At 35.4% G+C, this 19,346-nt stretch overlaps 1 protein-coding gene across 1 annotated transcript; it reads left to right on the forward strand.

Moving 5' to 3' along the window:
* The first annotated feature begins 2,623 nt into the window (after positions 1–2,623).
* LOC131619996 (uncharacterized) lies at positions 2,624–3,834 on the forward strand. Its single transcript, XM_058891024.1, has 2 exons — positions 2,624–2,782; positions 2,929–3,834. The coding sequence occupies exons 1-2, from the start codon at positions 2,624–2,626 to the stop codon at positions 3,832–3,834; spliced, it is 1,065 nt and encodes a 354-aa protein (XP_058747007.1).
* The last annotated feature ends 15,512 nt before the right edge of the window (positions 3,835–19,346 follow it).

Consider the following 19,346-nt stretch of genomic DNA (forward strand, 5'->3'; position numbering starts at 1 on the left):
TTAAAACAGCACATGAAGGCACATCCAAGGTAAAGATGTCCAGACTTCAAATGCTTACCACTAAGTTTGAAAATCTCAAGATGAAAGAGGATGAAACCATTTATGAATTCTATATGAATGTCCTTGAGATTGCAAATAACTCAGGAGCTTAGGAGAAAAAATGTTTGAAGAAAAATTGGTAAGAAAGATCCTCAGATCACTGCCTAAGAGATTTGATATGAAGGTGACTGCCATAGAGAAAGCCCAAGACATCAGCAACATGAAGCTGGACGAACTCATTGGCTCCCTACAAACCTTTGAGTTGAGCATCTGTGAGTCTGTTGAAAAGAAGAACAAAAGCATAGCTTTTGTTTCCAACACAGATGATAATTCAAGAGAAAGCAATGGTGGAAGTGATGAAAATCTATCAGAAGCCATAGCCATGCTTGGAAAACAATTCAACAGACTTATTAAAAGGGTTGATTAGAAGTCCATTCCCAATGTCAAGAACACTTCCAATGACATCAGCAATACCTATGATCCAAGCAGAAGACTCAAAGCTGAAGAGAGGCCCAATCAAGGGAAAAGGGTTTAGTGTCATGGATGTGAAGGATTTGGACACATAAGAGCTAAATGTCCTATCTACCACAAGGAGCAAAAGAAAGGACTGTCTGTCACTTGGTCTGATGAAGACTCTGAGTCTGAAGAAGAAACTACAAGACATGTCACAGTTCTAACAATATTCTATGCATCTGATGATGATTCTAGTGATGATGAGCTAACCTTTGATGAACTTGTTGCCTCATACAAGAAGTTGTGTATCAAGAATGCTGAAGTCTGCAAACAAGTGGAGAAGCAAGAGATAATCATAAGAGAGTTAGAAACTGAGAAGAATAGACATCTTGCAACCATAGACTCTCTCAATAGTGAAGTAAGCATGTTGAACTACAAACTTGATCAAATGACCAAGTCCTTCAAAATGCTGAATAATGGAACTAATACTCTAGAGGAAATTCTGGAGTCTGGACAAAGAACAGGAGATATGTCCGGGGTAGGATTTGTGGCTAAAGAGGAATTCACCTCTGGGTTCAGAAGATCAAAGCCGGAAACTTGTGTGACTAACCGAATGTCAGCTCCAATGTCACAACATCAAGGAAACAAAAGAAGGAGCCAGTCAAAGAAGAAATTCCAAAAATGGAGGTGTCATCACTGTGGAAGATTTGGTCACATAAAGCCATTTTGTTTCAGACTATTTGGATATCCAAATCAAATTCATCAAGCCAAACCTGAATATAATACCTGGAACAAAAAGCAACGGTGGGTGGCTAAGAATGTTGCTCTAGTAGCACACACTTCTCTAAGAATGCCTGCCAAAGAAGATTGGTACCTTGACAGTGGTTGCTCAAATCATATGACTAGGAGAAAGAACTCACTAGTAGACCTCAAACTTTAGGGAACAAACTATGTGACTCTAGGAGATGGAGAAATAAGAGAAGTCAAAGGTGTTGGAAAGACAGAAGGTCAGGGTGTTCCTAATCTAAATAATGTTTAACTTGTACAAGGACTGGCAACAAATCTTATAAGCATCAACCAACTATGCGATGAAGGATTCAATGTCAGGTTCACTAAAGAGGAGTGTATTGTCACTAATGAAGCAAATGAAGAAGTCATGAAGGGATTTAGGTCTAAAGATAATTGCTACCTATGGAAGCCTAACACCCCAAACTACCCCTCTGACTACTCCATGATCAGAGAGGAAATAAAAGTTTACTGCCAAGAATATGATGAATCTGATGAAGAATCATATGTTGGAGAGCTCACCATAAGTGAACTAGCTGCTGGTTTTACTGAGACCTGTCTAATGAATGAGAAACTGTGTGCAAAAGTAAGGGATTACAGAAGTATCAATAGATTCCTACTAGAAGAAAGAGTAAGCCTTATGATAGACATTACTGATCGGGAAAGAAAACTAGATAAGTCAAATGTGAGCAATGATTCTAAAAGTCTATCTGAAAGTAATGTCACAGAGAATGTTTTAACAACATCTAAAGACATTGTGAAGGTAAAGGGTATGTTAGGTATTTGTAACCAAAACATATTATAGCAATTAACCTACATGGGGGAATACCTTTTGGGCTTTTTAAATATCCTTGATTTGAAACTTCCCTCACTCAGTGTGCATATAAAGCTCCCTCGCTCTCCTATTCTTCTACAAACGGAAAACATCCCTGTTGGTTCTTCTTGCTACTTATTAAGGTTGAACAGCTCGGATTCTTCTCACAAGCGTAACACAAGTTCTGTCGCAAAGAGTTTCAGAATGTCTCAGCAATCATGTGATGCATCTCCCGTATCTGACTCGGCAACATCGGAAGAGTCCTCTAACCCTAATAGGATTCTGAAGGTTGTACCTTTAAGGACGATTAGTAGTGACGAAGTAAAGGCCACAAAGCCTAAAATGGCACATGCAAAATGGCCCAAGGAGGGTATTCGTAACAAGGGCGCCAAACCTTCTTCATCTAATACCATATAGGAACTTACTAAAGAAGGAACCAGATATATCGATAACGTAATTACCAATATTGTTACACGCATTCTGAAGGAAAATCATCAAGTGCATGGGATATTTGTCCCTCTTTAAACCATAATGCCTGATCCCCTCAAGAACACAAGTAAGGCTAAAGTTGCTCACACTTCTGGTTGTGACCCAGCTGAAGAGGAGATCAACAAGAATGGACAAGGAATTGCTGAGAATACCAATGTTACTGAGGATGTCAATGACATCGAAGATAATGAGCACACTAAGGTCAATACTGAAACAGGTACCATTGTGTTAGACTTATAGATGAGTATTCTGACAACGAGTTGCTTGCCTCCTTGAATCCAAGTGTAGCCAACAGGCTAATGACTAGATGAAAAGGCAAAGCTATTTCCTAAAGTTCCCCTAAAAAGAGTGCACAAGTGAAAATCCCGGTCAAAGACTCTGTCAAGAAGAAGAGAACTTCTGCTGGTCCTATCAAGAGCAGAGATGTGGCTAAGAGTACATGGGTTGGTCCATCAAAATCTTGGAGCAAGGTTGTTCCAAAGAAAAGAAAGGAGCAGGAAATTGTTGAATCTGAGTCGGATGTTGAAGTGGATGTTCCCGTCATTGCATCAAGGAAAAAGCCTACAACCAGCAAGCTTGCTGCAAGTATTCCTGAAGTTCCTATTGATAATGTGTCATTCCACTATGCCTCCAGTGCCAGCAGGTGGAAATATGTGCTCCAAAAGAGACTGGCTGTTGAAAGGGAGTTGGCTCCAAATTCTCTCGAGAACAAGGAGGTCTTAGAGCTAATTCAGGAAGTTGGACTATTGAAGACTGTTTGCAATCTTCCCAAGTGTTATGAGAAGCTGGTCAAAGAATTTGTGGTGAACCTATCTGAAGATTGTGGAAACAGCATGAGTGTAGACTTCAGAAAGGTGTTTGTGAGAGGTAAGTGTGTATCATTCTCTCCTTCTGTGATTAATAAATTCTTGGAAAGAACAGATGAAGCTCAACCTGAGCTTGAAGTGACAGACAACAAGGTTTGTCAAGTGATCACAGCCAAGCAGGTAAACAGCTGGCCCCTAAAAGAGAAACTAACTGCAAGTAAGCTGAGCATTAAGTATGCAATGCTTCACAAGATAGGAGCAGCTAATTGGGTACCAACAAATCACAAGTCCACTATCTCAACTATTCTCAATTACCATGATGTAGTATGCAAAAGAGAAAGCCCCTTGGCTTTCCACTATAAATTATTTCAAGGTACGCATGTTCCAAACATTGTCATGACATCGGCTGACACATCCAAGTCTGGAGCATCAGCCAACAAAGCATAAGTCATAACAATGTTAAAAGAGACCTGCAAAGAGCTGGAAGCTAGGAAGATATCCCTTGAAAAGATGATAAGTACTCTGGAAATGGATGAGAATGAGGAATTTGTAGATGCTGTAGAGATGGCAGATGAAGATGAACAAGAGAAGGAAGTAGAACCAGAAGAAGATGTGGAAGAAGAGAGTACCAGTCCTGCTGATGGCTCTGAGAAAGAAAGTTATGCAGACACCTCAAATGGGTCTGACTCTGTGCAGTAAATACATCTGGAGTTTTTATTTTTTTTATTGTTTTTTTCTCTTTTGTTTAGTTTTGGTTGCATTTTATTCGATTTAGTTCAGTTTAAATTTTTGTTTGAACCTATTTTAATTTTGGGGAGAAGACAGTTGTTTGCTTTGGCAACTTTTGTGGCCAAACAGCGGGAGAAGTAGTATTGTCACCCCAGAACAACAAGTATGGTGTTTGTGATCAACAACTCTGATGTGTTTATTTTGTGTTGATCTGTTTGTGCTTGTGCTGCTCTTGGGGTTGGTTTTGATCTGTTTGAGCACTGTGTGCATACTGGTGGTGTATGTTGTCTGTATTGTAATAGCTATGATTGTGTTTTGTTTGTTTCTGCTGCAAGTGTTTCTCTGATATGGTGTGACGGTTTGTTTTAGCCAAATATTTGCCAAAGGGGGATACTGTAGATGTTTTTCATGTTGGCTGCATTTATGGTCAAACATACCTGAGTGTTTAATGTCTTGACTGATTTCATGACATGTTTGATATTGTGTTATGCAGGCTGCATATGTGTTAAGCTAATACAGGTTATGTTAGTGAATGTCATGACCGATGCCATGACATCCTTGTTTGACAGCAGGAGCTGTTATATTTTATTATTTGTGTTTCCTGATTTCTCTCAATCTATAATTTAGGAAATCTTTTATTGTATGCTGAATATTTCGTCCAAAAGATTTCGCTGACAACACGTTCTGTAACAACCATATGGCGTGTAAATTAGGTTAACTTGGTTAACCCTAATTTGTTTCTAAAAAAGCCCAAGGCCCAAGAGCTGCATATAAGAAGACTGCAATCCTAATTTGGAACACAGAGAGAAAGATTGTTAATTGTGAAGAACCATAGTTCTGTAGCTGTCTCTTGTACTCCAAGCAATTGTCTTTGATGATTGCGTTGGAATAGGTTGTTTTTGTTAATTGTCACTCTAAGCTTTTAAGCACAAATGTGTGTCTCTTGATTGAAGCTTTTAAGCAGATTAAGGTGTGTTTTTGAAGTGTGTCTTCTCTCTGAATTTATGTAATGTTTATTTGTAATCACTGCTGTGATTGAGGGGGAGTGAGTGGAGATACTCAGGTCTAGGAATATATTGGAATTACATTGGGAAGGCTTTAAGTGAGGAGTTGTAAATGGGGGAGTTTAACTCCGAATTAATTCTGCTTATATTGGATTCCCTCCCTGGCTTAGTAGCCCCCAGAGTAGGTTGTTTGAACCGAACTGGGTAAACAATTATGTGTGTTCTTTATTGTTTTCATGTGTTTCTGTTTTAACCTTTTGTGCTGTGTAATTGTGGATGCCATAACATCCAGTAAGACATCAAGCGTGAGTTACTAGAATTTTCATGTGGTTTCAGTTGATCTATTGCTAAATGCTTTTCATAACTTTTCTGCCTCTATAGGTCTAATTTTCAACCCTAAGAAATGTAAAGCTTTTTATGGCAGTGTTGATGAAGACAACAAGAATAGTATCAAAAGTACAACAAGCTTTGATGAAGGTAGCTTTCCAGTCAAATATTTGGGTATTCCCCTCAGTAGTAAGAAGCTTGGTATAATGCATTACCTCCCCCTTATTGACAAGATAACTGCAATAATAAGACATTGGTCTTCCAAATTGTTAAGCTATGCAGGAAGAATTCAGTTGGTCAGAAGTATTATTGGATCTATCACTCAGTACTAGATGCTAAACTCCCCTCTTCCAAAGGCTGTGATAAAGAGAATTGGTGTTGTTTGTCGAATTTTTGTGTGGGCTGGAAAAACTGACATGAGCAGGAAAAGTCTTGGAGAAGAGTCTGCAACCCTATTAAGCAAGGTGGTTTAGGGCTTTTGAATCTTACTGTTTGGAATCAAGTTGTTATAGAATATGTAATATATATATATATATATATATATATATATATATATATATATATATATATATAAATCTTTTTTACAAAATAGTTATTATTAATTTTTTTTACAGATTATTTATTAAATATTAATTTTATTTCACTTTTTTATATTACGAAATAAATTAAATAAAATATTTATTTGAAGTTTGCTTTATAATTTCAACTTGTAAGCCCATTTGTGAATTTTCTTTATAAACATTTATCTGTTTTATGTAACAACCGTTGTGGGACTTCAATATTTTTCACCAAAGTATTTCCAACTTGCATTATTGGTACTGCAATATTATCATGCAAAACATCCACCAACCACCGACATCTTGTGCATTGCTCGATAAATCATATAGATGTTTCAAATGTTATATGACGGTTACATAAACAAGTGTAAATTGAAGCTTTCATGATACTCAAGCATCCTGCTTCACTCTCGTGACAAAACTAAAGCTTTAATGATACTAACAACTCAAGCATCCCACTTCACTCTCGATAATCCGTTGCATATATGTACGTTTATGGAAGAATATTCCTTGAAGACTTTGTATAGTTGTATAGATGTATGTTTATATACTAAAGGAAATTGTTATTGTAATGAGTGATTCTGGACTAACATGGATTTAAGTAAAAGAGATTATGTAACGCCCAGAAAAATAATTATTTGCTTAATTTAGACATTTGTGATGTTTATTGAAATTTTTCGCGTTTCGGGGCGATTTAGTCAGTATTAGTTCGAGATAGCGGATCAATATTTAATCGAAAATTTTAATATTTTTAGTATTAGAAATATTAATGAGCTAATATTTAGCGTTTTAGGAATTTTCTGAGTAATTAAGATTAGACCAGAAATATGAGACATTGAGTAATAAGTCGGTATATTAAAATAATCGGATTTTATTTTAATGGTATTTAAGTGGAAGTATTATTTTTGGATTAAGTGTAGAAATGATATTGGGCTTAAATAACGGTATCGCAAAGTAATAAGGGGTGTATTTTATTAAGTCCATTTGTGTAGTTAAGTGACCAAATATAGAGATATCATAAAAAGAAGAAAAAAAAGAGGAGAAAAAGTAGGGTTTGTGAAGAGGAGAAGAAGGAGACTAAAGTGTTGCTCTCAAGTGCCATTTTCCCCAAAACTTCTATTGATTTCCATTAGAGCTATACTCAATCAAAGGTAAGGGGGATTTTTACTACCTAAATGGAAATATGATGGATTGTATGTGGGTTTAGGGTATAGATTGTCATTGTGTTGTGTTAATTTTATTTTCTGGCACTGTTTGAAAATGTTGTTGTTCATAGAAAATTGAAATGGGGAACATTATGAATGCTGCGTGTATTGGAAGAAAACGAAAAGAAAAAAAGGAAAACTGTGGGACGCTCGGCAGCTTAGGACCATGACGGTCGGTGCTGGAATTATACTACTTTGGTTTTATGCTTTCTGTTACTTTCGTTTCATATGCGGTTTCATTGCGTGAGGTGACTTTGTTTCTTGACTGTTACATACTTGTGTTCTATTATGTTGTGTTGCCTTGCTGTTCCTATATGTGCTAGGTACTATGCCATACCTTCATACTGATAACACCGAATCGCACTATGTTTTTGACTCGAATATCACATATTTTCAGTAGTTTTTATTATTGTTTTCTTGTATTATGCTTCTATTTGCTTTGTTTTTAGGTTTTAGGTCCGTTTGAAGCTCTGTTGGAAGAAACGAGCGAAAAAGCCCAAGAAACGGAGAATTTCAGTGAGTTTGCACACATGGCGTCCAGCTCAGCGGCCGCTGAAGGGAGCGCGGTGACATGACCAGATTCCACCAGAAGGATAACGACCATGTTCCCACAATCTCCATGTTGGCCTGCTTTGCGGCCGCTGACCCCCCTCCGCGGGCGCGGTCTTTGCAAAGTGGTTGTCGCTCAAAAGGAGTTGAAGGGCATGCCCGTCTTTACGCAACTTCAAAAACCTCTATAAATAGGTACTTCGTTTCATTTTGTTTTTCATCCAAGCTTAGTCACTGCTTAAGCCATATACCACCAGTATCTGTAAAGTGACAGTCCCTTCACATCGAAGAATTGTTGCGGTGTAGACTAAGTTAGTAGTCGAAGTTTGGAGCACTTTGATTGAAGTTCATCAAACCGCTTTTACATTCCTGCATTTTATTTCCTTGTACCAGAATCAAGACTCCAGTTGGAGCAGGTTTTTATTTATTGCTTTTATTTACTTTACCTTGCTCTTACCATAGCCTACATGTTTTATAGGCTCACACTATTTACTTTACCTTGCTCTTACCATAGCCTACACGTTTTATAGGCTCGCATTTATTTACTTTACCTTGCTTTTACCATAGCCTACACGTTTTATAGGCTCGCATTTATTTCCATGTCTGGCTAAATTTATAAGGGTTAGAATGTAAGGATCGTATCATTTTCGTGTTCCAATGTTATATTAATAGAAACACTACCGAGGATGTTTTAACTTTTAATACTAGTTTACTGTGTTTAATGTTTATGGGTAAGATCGAAAGTCGTCCATACTTAAGATCAAACTAGATTAGTTGTTAACCGAACGAAAAAGAGCGAAAGCCATTTGTTTGGTTAACTAGGGATTTTTAACATATTTTTAGAAAATGATTTTGAAACTATTTTTGGACGTGTTTGTGGGTTTAAAATCTGATTCTTGGCCAAAAGCCAAGAATCTATTTAAGTTAAATTCCCCAATTTAAAATCACTTTTCTACTAAGATAAGTAATTGATTTTTTAAAAATAGGTTCACTACTTTAACGCAATGCGCACTTTTCATTATGTGACAAATGAAGGGGCAGATTTAAAGGGTAAACTCGGTTCTTAGTACGCGAAAGCGACAAGTTCCCGTTAAATCATTCCTTTCTATAAGTAAAAAATATTGCCTCAGAAGTAGTTCTGTACATGTATAACTGGAACATTGTCGAATTAACGTGATTTACATTCGATCCCGTTGCTTTTATCTGTTATTTACTTTATACCTTTATTTTCCTTGCACTGCACCCATTCAACTATACTGATTTACCTTAGATAAGCACCTTAGCAATAGAGTTGATAGATTGACAATTGGTCTTTATAGTTCGATAATCTTTTATATTACTTCGATAGGCTGTGCACTTGCAATTCATTTAGGACTCTCTAAACAGATCCCATCACATACTCAGTTTATTATATATAATGGTATAACCATGATATGAAAACATTGTGTGCCTATAACCATCATATGCTATTATTTAATATGATAATGGTATATCATATTAGATAATATATATAATGCTATTATTTAAATAAAATAAGAAATATGGTGATTGCCTATGCCATGCGGTAGTATGAAAACACCCATTTTAAGCCATGTTGGTTTCATTTCATATGTTGTTTCACTATGTGCTGTAGCCATAATAAATTCATTTCCGCTATTGCATTGTGTTCTAATTATTTTGTGCTTCTCTGTTTCATATATGCCCTGTTCCGTTTTACTAAAGGAGCATACAGTGGATGGCATGTTCTAATGGAAATTGAAACATTCTTAAGAAATGAATATATATATATATATATATATATATATATATATATATATATATATATATATATATATATATATATATATATATATATATATATATATGAAAACAGTAGGGTGCTAGCAATTAGAAATGGAATAGAAATAAAAGTGAATTGAATTAACATAGTGTGATATTAATTGGGTGATTGATTAATAGTTGAATTAATTTCATAAGTCTATTTGATTGGAAAATACTTGGACTTGGATCAATTATGCGGTTTATCGGTAATTTACGGTATCTTGAGAATTTGACCGTAATTGTGTTTTGGTTGAATATTTAAGTTGAAAATAATATATTGCTATGCCAATGATGTTGTTTTGACAATTAACATTATATCTAATTTAGTTAGATGATAATTGAAAGTCGATTTGGCTTACTTGATATATTGACATATGGTGATTATTTTGCGAATTGACAGAAAATTATGGTTTTCGTTTGGATGCCTTTGTTGCGAATAATGTTATGATTGCCGATATTATTATTATTGTGCACTATTCTGTGGGTAGCCTTATGGAATGAATCCTAGTGAATTGTCATTAGTTTAGTTGATTATGATGATATGTTGGTATGTCGATATGGTGATAAATCGTTGTTGTTGTAGATTGAGTTGATAGAGTCGATCGTTGTTGATAGAGTTGATTGAATTGATTGAGTTGTAGTCGAAAAGTGGTCGCATAGCATAACATTGTTAGAGTTGGCCTTTAATGGCAAAGATGATAGAGTTGTTGCGTTGATGCCTCAGAATTACTAGCAATTGATAGTGTTGGGAGTTTACTCCAATGGTACCACATGCATATGCACAGTTGAGTCGCATTCAAGTTGTTGTCAGTTGTTGTTGGTTGGAGTTGTTGTTTACGCATTGTGATGCTTATATGTTGACTTGTTGAAGATACTTATATGTTGATATCATGACTTTTCATTGATGGTGTTATATGTGTTGTTTATGTTGATGTTATGTGAAGCGATGATTCATTTATATTCTTTACCTAATATATAATTTATCGTGATCCTATTTATATAGTTTGATTTATCACCCTTTCTGTTTGAATGTTGCCTCCACGTGGATAACGTGCAGGTAATCCAGATGAGTAGCTATTTCCGCTTATAGTCGAGTTTTGGGTGTCACTGCTCTGATATGTAGCACTCGGGGGAAATTGAACACTTAATTTATGTTGTCATTTGTTATCGTACCTTATGATGTATCTGAGGAGTTTGTTTGTGTTGTTGCTTTTTTATGATTCAAAAGATGCTATATCTTAATTGGTGAATCATTGTGAATCTGCTGCATGTTTATTCAAAAGTTGAAATTATATGATGAAGTATATGTTTATGAGTTATGTTCATTCCAATCCTGAAAGTGTTAGGTATTGGTTTAAAAAGCATGACAGGTGTATGTTTATGTTGAATGTGTGACATCCTGATTTTGTTGAGAATTTTTATACTCAAATATTTTCCGCATAAATGCTTGGGGTAGAATTGGAGTGTTACATATTCCATTAAACACGTAGTTAAATGAATATGCTTTGTGGTTGAGTTTCATTATCAGAGACAATATATTTTACTAATACTTTATGTGACCCACTTGAGAAAATCTTCATCTTCAATGTGAACTTAGAATAATTAAACCTAACAAACAAGTAATACAAAATATATATTGTTTCTAGAACATAATCGTATCTGATCCGACATACATATACAGATGAGTGAAGAGACTCAAGTTTGTTGAGAGTCAGACCATAACATGACAGTAGACAAAATTGCTATTGCGGCAATTTCAACTCGAAGACAGTGAGGTCACCGAGACTAACAGCTTTAGCACCTGCTTCCATCATCATATTCCCTCCCCATAAACACAACATCATGTAATAACACAATTTTCAATGAACAAAATCAAAATGGGTCACCCTTCATTTCAGACGCAACTCTAAAACTTCAGTTTAAATAGGCCAAAGAATTTTTTTAAAGATGCAAAATAAATGTATTGCTTCAGATGCAAAAAGAAAAACAATTACATTGTTTAGATGCTGCTTAAATGACACGTTCCAGTACTACATTATGCATACAAAATTGCACTAATCTGACCATATAAAGGAATGCATACAAAATCACAATATCATGTTCCATTGAGATTACATGTACTACATTATGCTATTTTTCGTTTTTTGAGAGGGTTGCTACTTGGAAACAGATTCAACATGCCCAATGGATATACCATTATGTTACGAATGTATAACAAAAAATGAACAATATCCTAGTGGTAAAAGGTTTGCTCTCCATCCTTAAGAGGCCAGGTCCGATCTGTTGATGTAAAAGTTTTAGGGTCTGTTTGGTAAAAATAGCGGTTGACTGATAAGCTAGCTGATACCTTATAGCTTATGACTGATGGCTGATGAATGATGACTTATAGCTTATAGCGGATGGTTGAGACTGATAGCTTATAAGTTTATTGAAATGTTTGGTAAAATTAGCGGCTCAATTAACTTATAAATGTAAAATGACATAAAAGATATTTAATATATAATTATTTTATTTTAAATTAAAATAAATTAGAAGGGTTAAAAATGGATTTTAATGGAAATAATAAGGATAAAAAAGGAAGAAAAAGTAATAACCTATAAGACATAAGCTAAAACGCTATTTGAAATAGCATCTGGAAAATAAGCTATAAGCTCGTGATGAAAAGACCGTTACCAAACGGGTCTAAATTATCATATGAGCTTATAAGACATAAGACATAAGCTATAAGCTCGAAAATATGTCTTACCAAACAGAGCCTTAGTTGGTTTTTTCTTAATTATTTCTTATATTAAATTGTTATTCTGTAATATTATTCTTAATAATAATAAATAATGCCACGTAAGATAAAAAATAATTTAAAAAATTGCAAATCAAAGTAATTAAAAAATCATGAAAAAAATAAAAAATCCACGTGGATTAAAAAATAAAAAATAAATACCACATGGGCTATCACACTGGAAAAATGAGGAAATCTTTGAAGATATGTGGCACTTGAGGGGTTATTAACGGAATCTTGATAAGATAAGGGGTGATTAAAAAATATTTTATAGGGGTTAAAAACAAAACTCTCTAATATTACAAGGGTAGTTTGTATATTTAACCCTTATATATACACACAAAGGTTATACAAAGGTTCCTAAATAAAAACTAAGACCTATGTACAACATCTTCATTGTACATAATCCACAATAGAATATCACAATAATCATAATCCTTCGAAACATCATCAGACAACTTATTTTATCTTTAACATACAAATAAACACTTGAAAAACAACAATGTTAGTGGGGTGAGATAATAATCTTAATGAGTTCCCCTATCCTATGAATCAATTTGGCTCTAAAGGGATCTATAATCGATTCCTAACTCAAGTCTTCATATTTGTTACTTGCGTGTTACTCATACAACGTAACCAAGACATAAGCATTCAAGGAATGTTTTGCATTGTATGGAAACATGTACTTGATTTTTTATAACTCAATAAATCACTATTCATAAACACAAAACATCGATTCTCGATCGGATCTACATCTAGGGCAAGGATCGTTTCATACATGCTCGTATGATTTAACTTTCATTTGGATTCGGGTTTTCCATGAGACTCGAAGCCACTTCAATAACTGTCACTCGTATAGGACTCAAACCCATTTTGAGTCTCTTTCACTGTATGGGACTCAAACCCACTCTGGTGTCCACCTCTCGTCAATGGGACTATAAACCACTTATTTGGGACTCAAGCCCATTCTTGAGGCATGAATCGTTGGTGCCAAATCTCTATTTTTCTACTTTACTTAAGCATCTCAAATAGGATGTGCACGATAAATAGAAAATGTCCGAATACGTGATTAGGTTCAACATTCTACATGATTGCACTCATCAATCACTAGGTGATCAAATTAACAAATTCTCATATTGTCTCATCAATCAATAGGTGGTCACATCCACCAATTCTCATATGATTTTCACATGTTCCTTACAAAGCATATTAAACCATCATTCAAGTGAATACTTGTCTGCGATACACACCTAGGTACAATTGCGTCCATGCATTGAAAGATCTTTCTAATGCATCTGACCGCGCGTCAAAAAGAGTTATGAAACTCATTTTATAGTGAAAACAGAGAACCAATGATTTCCTAGAGGAACCAATCAATTGACTTGGCCATTATGTAATAATTTTTCGTTTACAAACACGGACCAATCGGTTGTCAAACGAATCCAATCGATGGTTCCCTATAAAAAAACTCATTAAACCTTCAAAATCCATGAACCAATCGATTTGTTCATCTCACCAATCAATTGTCTTCTGCAATCTATCCAAAATAACACTTCTAAACACATCTCTTCCAACTTTAGCCATCTTAAAGCATTCCTAAACATGGACTGACACAAACCCATATGATTATAAGTCATAACTTCAAGAACAAGAACCAATGTTCAACCATGTTTCTTTATCATTCAGACAACATGTAATCATCTAAGCAACAACAACAACATGGTAACCACATAACATCAAACACCATAATACATCAAGATAGCATGTAAATGTTAGGGAACAACACATAGAAGCATGGAAACCAACAAAATCATGCATAGATCATGAAGTTCAAAACCCTAGATCTAAATATCATGAATTTCTCCCACCCAAAGTTAATCTATCTAGGAACCCACCTTGATAAATGAAAATGATGGAGAAATTTAGATGGTTTGGGGGTGATGATGATAATCTTAATGGTGATCTTCCATGGATTTTTTTCCTTCTATTTCCTTTTTCTTACCACCACACACACACATACACATACACATACACACACACACACACACGTACATCCTAATTGTGTCATTAATCAAGCCATTAAGCCAGTTAGAAGACAATTTCCCCCATGCCAGTGAAGACAAAAGGAAAAACAGGAAATGAGGCACTACCTCTAGATGACGAGATAATGACTGATAACTTCAATTCGAGGTCAGAAGATAAATTCGACATAATTTGCAATATGGTTTTGGTACTCCAAGTCGAGTATGATTGTGTCACATAGGTGACTGAATTTGAGGAGTATGGAGAGCTGGAGATGGCCAAAAATATACCTGTATGTTATTTTGTGATGGATAATGGTTGTATAAAAGATAAAAATTCTTTTTTCAAAAGGCATGATGAAGGCATGAAGAGCCAATCTGAAGCCCTTATTCATAAGGGAAAAATTTGAAAATATTAAAGTTAACAAAACACTAATTGATGGAGGCGCATCAGCCAACCTGATGCCTCACTTCCTATTAAAGAGGATAGGAAAGTTTGACGCAAATTTGAGGTAAATCATGTAGACAAAAGGAATTTTGATATAAACTTGGAAAACATTGCGCCTTGTTCTCCTGTAGGGTTTGCATATGAGCCTTTATAAGAGGAATTCTACTCTCTAAAGCTTCATCCTACCCATGAATTTGTGTGGCATAGAGAACTTATGGGGTATGAGAGTATGCAACATATCCCACCAACTGGGTGGAATGTCGAAGACAAAGACCATGTCTGAACCACTAGACAAGCCACAACTAGCAAATATGGGAAGTGATGTTTTGGAAGGCCGAAGGCCGCAGGCTCGACTTCGTTTATGATGACGAGCCTTTGGGTTTCGAAAAATATCCAATTACATATACTAAGAAGATATTGGCACAACATTCCTTAGAATAAATCGATCAGGGTGATGGAACAAATAAAAGGCCAACATATATCAGGGTCAATATCAACCCAAGCATAAGAACAAAAGTAATTATATTAGTTCAAGAATAAAACGATTATTTTTCTTGTGATTAAAATGAAATACACGGGTTAAGCAAAGACTTGGTGGAGCTAAAAATTCCAATAAAGCTTGGTAATAAGTCGATCAAACAAATGCCAAGTAATTCGCACCAAAAATCATCTAAAAAATTAAAGAGGAGATCGAAAGACTCTTAAGAAGCAAGTTCATTAGAACGACAAGGCATGTAAAATTACTTGAAAATATAGTTACTATAATTAAAAAGAATAGGACACTAAGGGTTTGCATAGATTTCATAGATTTGAATGTCGCGACCCTAAAAGACGGATACCCAATGCCTGTGGCAGAGATGCTGGTCGATTCAGCAGCGAGTTTGGACTATCTTAGTATGCTTGATGGTTATTCTAGTTATAACCAAATTTTATTGCAAATAAGGACGCGACGAAAGTAGCATTTCGATGCTCAGGAGCCTTGGTCACTTATGAATGGGTGGTGATGCCTTTCGGCTTGAAGAATTATGGTGTAACTTACCAGAGGGTAATGAATTCAATTTTTCATGATTATATCGAAACTTTATGTAAGTATATATTGATGATATTTTCATTAAGCCTTCATCACGAAATGGTCATCTAGTCCATCTTCGATAAGCGTTCGAAAGAATGAGAAAGTACAGACTGAAAATGAATCCTCTTAAGTTTGCTTTTTGTGTGTAGGCAGGAGATTTCCCTGGCTTCGTAGTTCACAAAAGGGCATCGAAATAAACCAGAATAAAAATAAATTCATTGTGAAGACCCGTCCTCCTTCGACCAAAAAAGAGCTTCAATATTTATTGGGGAAGATTAACTTTTTGAGGAGGTTCATTTCGAACCTTAGTGGAAAAACACAAGCGTTTTTGCGATTACTTTTTCTGAAGAAGGAAGAGTTCGAATGGCAACAAAAACATCAAAGGGCTTTCGACAAGATCAAGAAATAACTTATGCGCCCTTCTATCCTGTATCTTCCTTTTAGAGATAAGTGCATGGAGTTGTAAATTTCTGCATCAGACTCGACTATAGGAAGCATGTTAGCACAAGGAATGATAATGACGGCAAAATAGTCATTTATTACCTAAGTCGAGTGTTGCATGACGCATAGGTTAGGTATTACCTTGCTAATTTCATTGTAGATCATGCAAAAGTTGAGGCGACTCAGAATTATTAAGAGTCGAAGCCTTGGAAGTCATATTTTGAACGTTGTAGACATAAAAATGTGATTGGAATTGGAATTCTAATAATTTCTCCAAAAGAAATTCCAACGTAGTTTAAATTCAAGATCGAAGGTTCCTGCTGTAATAATGAATTAGAATATAAGGCTTTAATAGCCGGCCTCGAAATCTTATTAAATTTGGGGCATAAAGAGTCGAGATTAAAGGAGACTCTAAGTTAGTTGTCAAACAGATAACAAATGAATACCAATGTATTAAGGAAATTTTCTAATGTACTTTGTTACAGTGAATCAATCAATAAAATGGTACGACTTTGTTTACATTCAACATGTGCCTCGACTGGAAAATAAAGAGGCCAATGATCTGGCACAAATTGCCTTATGGTACAAATTATCGATGGAAAAATTGGAAAAGTAGATTGAAGTTCGTGAAAAAATAATTTGGCAGAATAGATCCTAAAAGTTACGAAATTTTTGCCATGGACAATATGTCGAATTTTGATTGGCAAAAACTGATAATTGAATACTTATAAAATCCAACAGGATCATGTGATAGATAAAATATAGGGCTTTACTATGTCATCATAAGGAACAAATTATTCAAAAAGACCCTTGAGGGTGTCTTGCTCAAATGCCTTAGCGAAAGCGAGGCCTATTTAAAAATATCTGGTGTCCATCGTGGGTCATATGGTACTCATCAAACAGGCCACAAAATGAAGTGGTTGTTGTTTCAACAAGACGTTTATTGGTCCACAGTATTAAAAGACTGCATCAAATTTTCCAAAGGATGTCAGGAGTTCCAAAGACATACTTGCATTCAACATGTTCATGTAAGCAAATTGCATGCAATCGTAAAGCCTTGGCCATTCGAAGGTTAGGCTTTGGATTTGATTGGCGAAATTCGACCAGCGACGTCTAAAAATCAAAGGTATATCTTAGCGGGTATAGATTACTTTATTAAATGGATAGAAGCGATACCCCTAGTTAATGTAGACCAGGAGGCGGTAATAGACTTTATCCAAAACCATATTATCTAAAGGCTTGGAATTCCTAAAACCATAACAACTGATCAAGGATCAGTGTTCTCTGGGCGAAAAATGCATGAATTTTATCCTAAATTAGGGATTAATTTGTTAACATCCACACCTTACTATGGCCAAGCAAATGGTCAAGTAAAAGTGGCCAATAAGATCACGATTAGTATAACTAAGAATCATGTGAGAAAAAACCATGGAATAATCACAAGACATTAGACCAAGTTTTGTGGGCATGTCAAACATCCCCTAAGGAGGAAACAAATTCTACTCCCTTTCAACTAACATTTTAACATGAAGTCGTCCTACCTATCGAGATGTATTTGCAATCGACTAGAATTCAGAGACAAGATGAAATACCATATGAATATTATTGGGACATGATGTTAGATGATCTAGTCGATTTAAATGAAGAAAAACTATTTGAATTTAATATATTGATAAGGAAAAAAGAGCGAGTAGCCATGGCCTATAACAAGAATGTTAAAGAAAAAATTTCTTAACAGGTGATCGTATCTAGAAAGTCATTTTACCTATGGATTAACAAGACATAACTTTAGGCAAGTGGTCACCTAATTTGGAAGGCCCATTTCAAATCATTCAAGTGTTTTCAAATAATGCTTACAAGATCAAAGAACTATCACCTGATAATTGAATCCGGAGAGTAAACAATAAGTATTTAAAAAGATATAAACTTATGCTATAGGAAATTCAAATTTCAACATAATAGTATGCAAATATATAACGTCAAAATGGTATTCAAAAAGGTGCCAAAATGTCATTCATTAAAAAACAAGAATACAACCAACATGCTCAAAGTCAAACATATCTAAGCAGGAAAACTAGAACTAAAATCTTTAAGATATTCCTTAAAGAACGTAAGTTTGGTACTCAGCTTTGCAATGGCTTCCTCTAAGCCATACAACTCATCCTTCAGTAGAAGGGAAATCACAACATGTTGAACCCTTGTGTTAGCTTCTTGGTCGAATATCTCTCTAGTAGGGAGTGGCTCAGACTTGCCAAGTTCGAATTTCTGGTTCTCGAGATTGGCAATCTTCTTGTTCAGTTTAACAATTAGAATGTGATAGCTTGAGATTTGGTTATCAAAATAGGCCACTTGGTCCTTATTCTCTTAAAGTCGAGATTCGAGTTCTTAAACTTGTTTCTCAGATGCATCACTGAGATCCCATTCTTCAGCCATTTCTCCCTTTTTCTCTTGAATTTGGGCATAATAAGTCTTCCTAATCCTATAGCAATTTTTGAATGTCAGTTCCAAACTTGGCATCCTCCTCGATAGCCTTGAAAAGGTCGACATCAAAAACATTCACTTCGAGAAGTTAATCTTTCAGATTCACAGAGACATCAGACACATCAGCTACAGAGGCATTGGAGGTGTTCAAATATTTAGTTTCAGTTGACAATTTGTGAAGTTTTTGAAGTATCCTCAAAGATTTTGTAGGATTTCTCTTTTTTGATGGCCAAAATCTCTTCTTGGCTAAGAGATGTTTTGGAGGAGGAGTCTTGAATGATTGATTTAGTTTTGTTTCCCTTGTCTACCTCAGGTTGGCCAGCTTCTTTCTTTGGTGGAGTAGTTTCGACATCAAGTTTTGATTTTCCTCTATCCACCTATTGAGAATATTGTGCAGCCTTTGGATCGTCTTGGTGCAAGTTATCTTGGAAGGAAGCAAGTGTGTTGTCGAAGTCATCATTCGTTTGAGGAGACAATTCACTAATATCAATTTTTTGATCAGAGTCTTGTTTTTTTGGAGTACCCGCA

This window comes from Vicia villosa, linkage group LG7 (assembly GCF_029867415.1).
Source record: "Vicia villosa cultivar HV-30 ecotype Madison, WI linkage group LG7, Vvil1.0, whole genome shotgun sequence".
NCBI lineage: Eukaryota > Viridiplantae > Streptophyta > Magnoliopsida > Fabales > Fabaceae > Vicia > Vicia villosa.

What these genes read in the sequence shown, in the direction of transcription:
- LOC131619996 (XM_058891024.1), top strand. Translation starts at nt 2,624, where the DNA reads ATGCCTGATCCCCTCAAGAACACAAGTAAGGCTAAAGTTGCTCACACT. An exon ending in AAGATAATGAGCACACTAAG is followed by an intron (nt 2,783 to 2,928) that starts GTCAATACTGAA and finishes TCCCCTAAAAAG; the next exon opens with AGTGCACAAGTGAAAATCCC.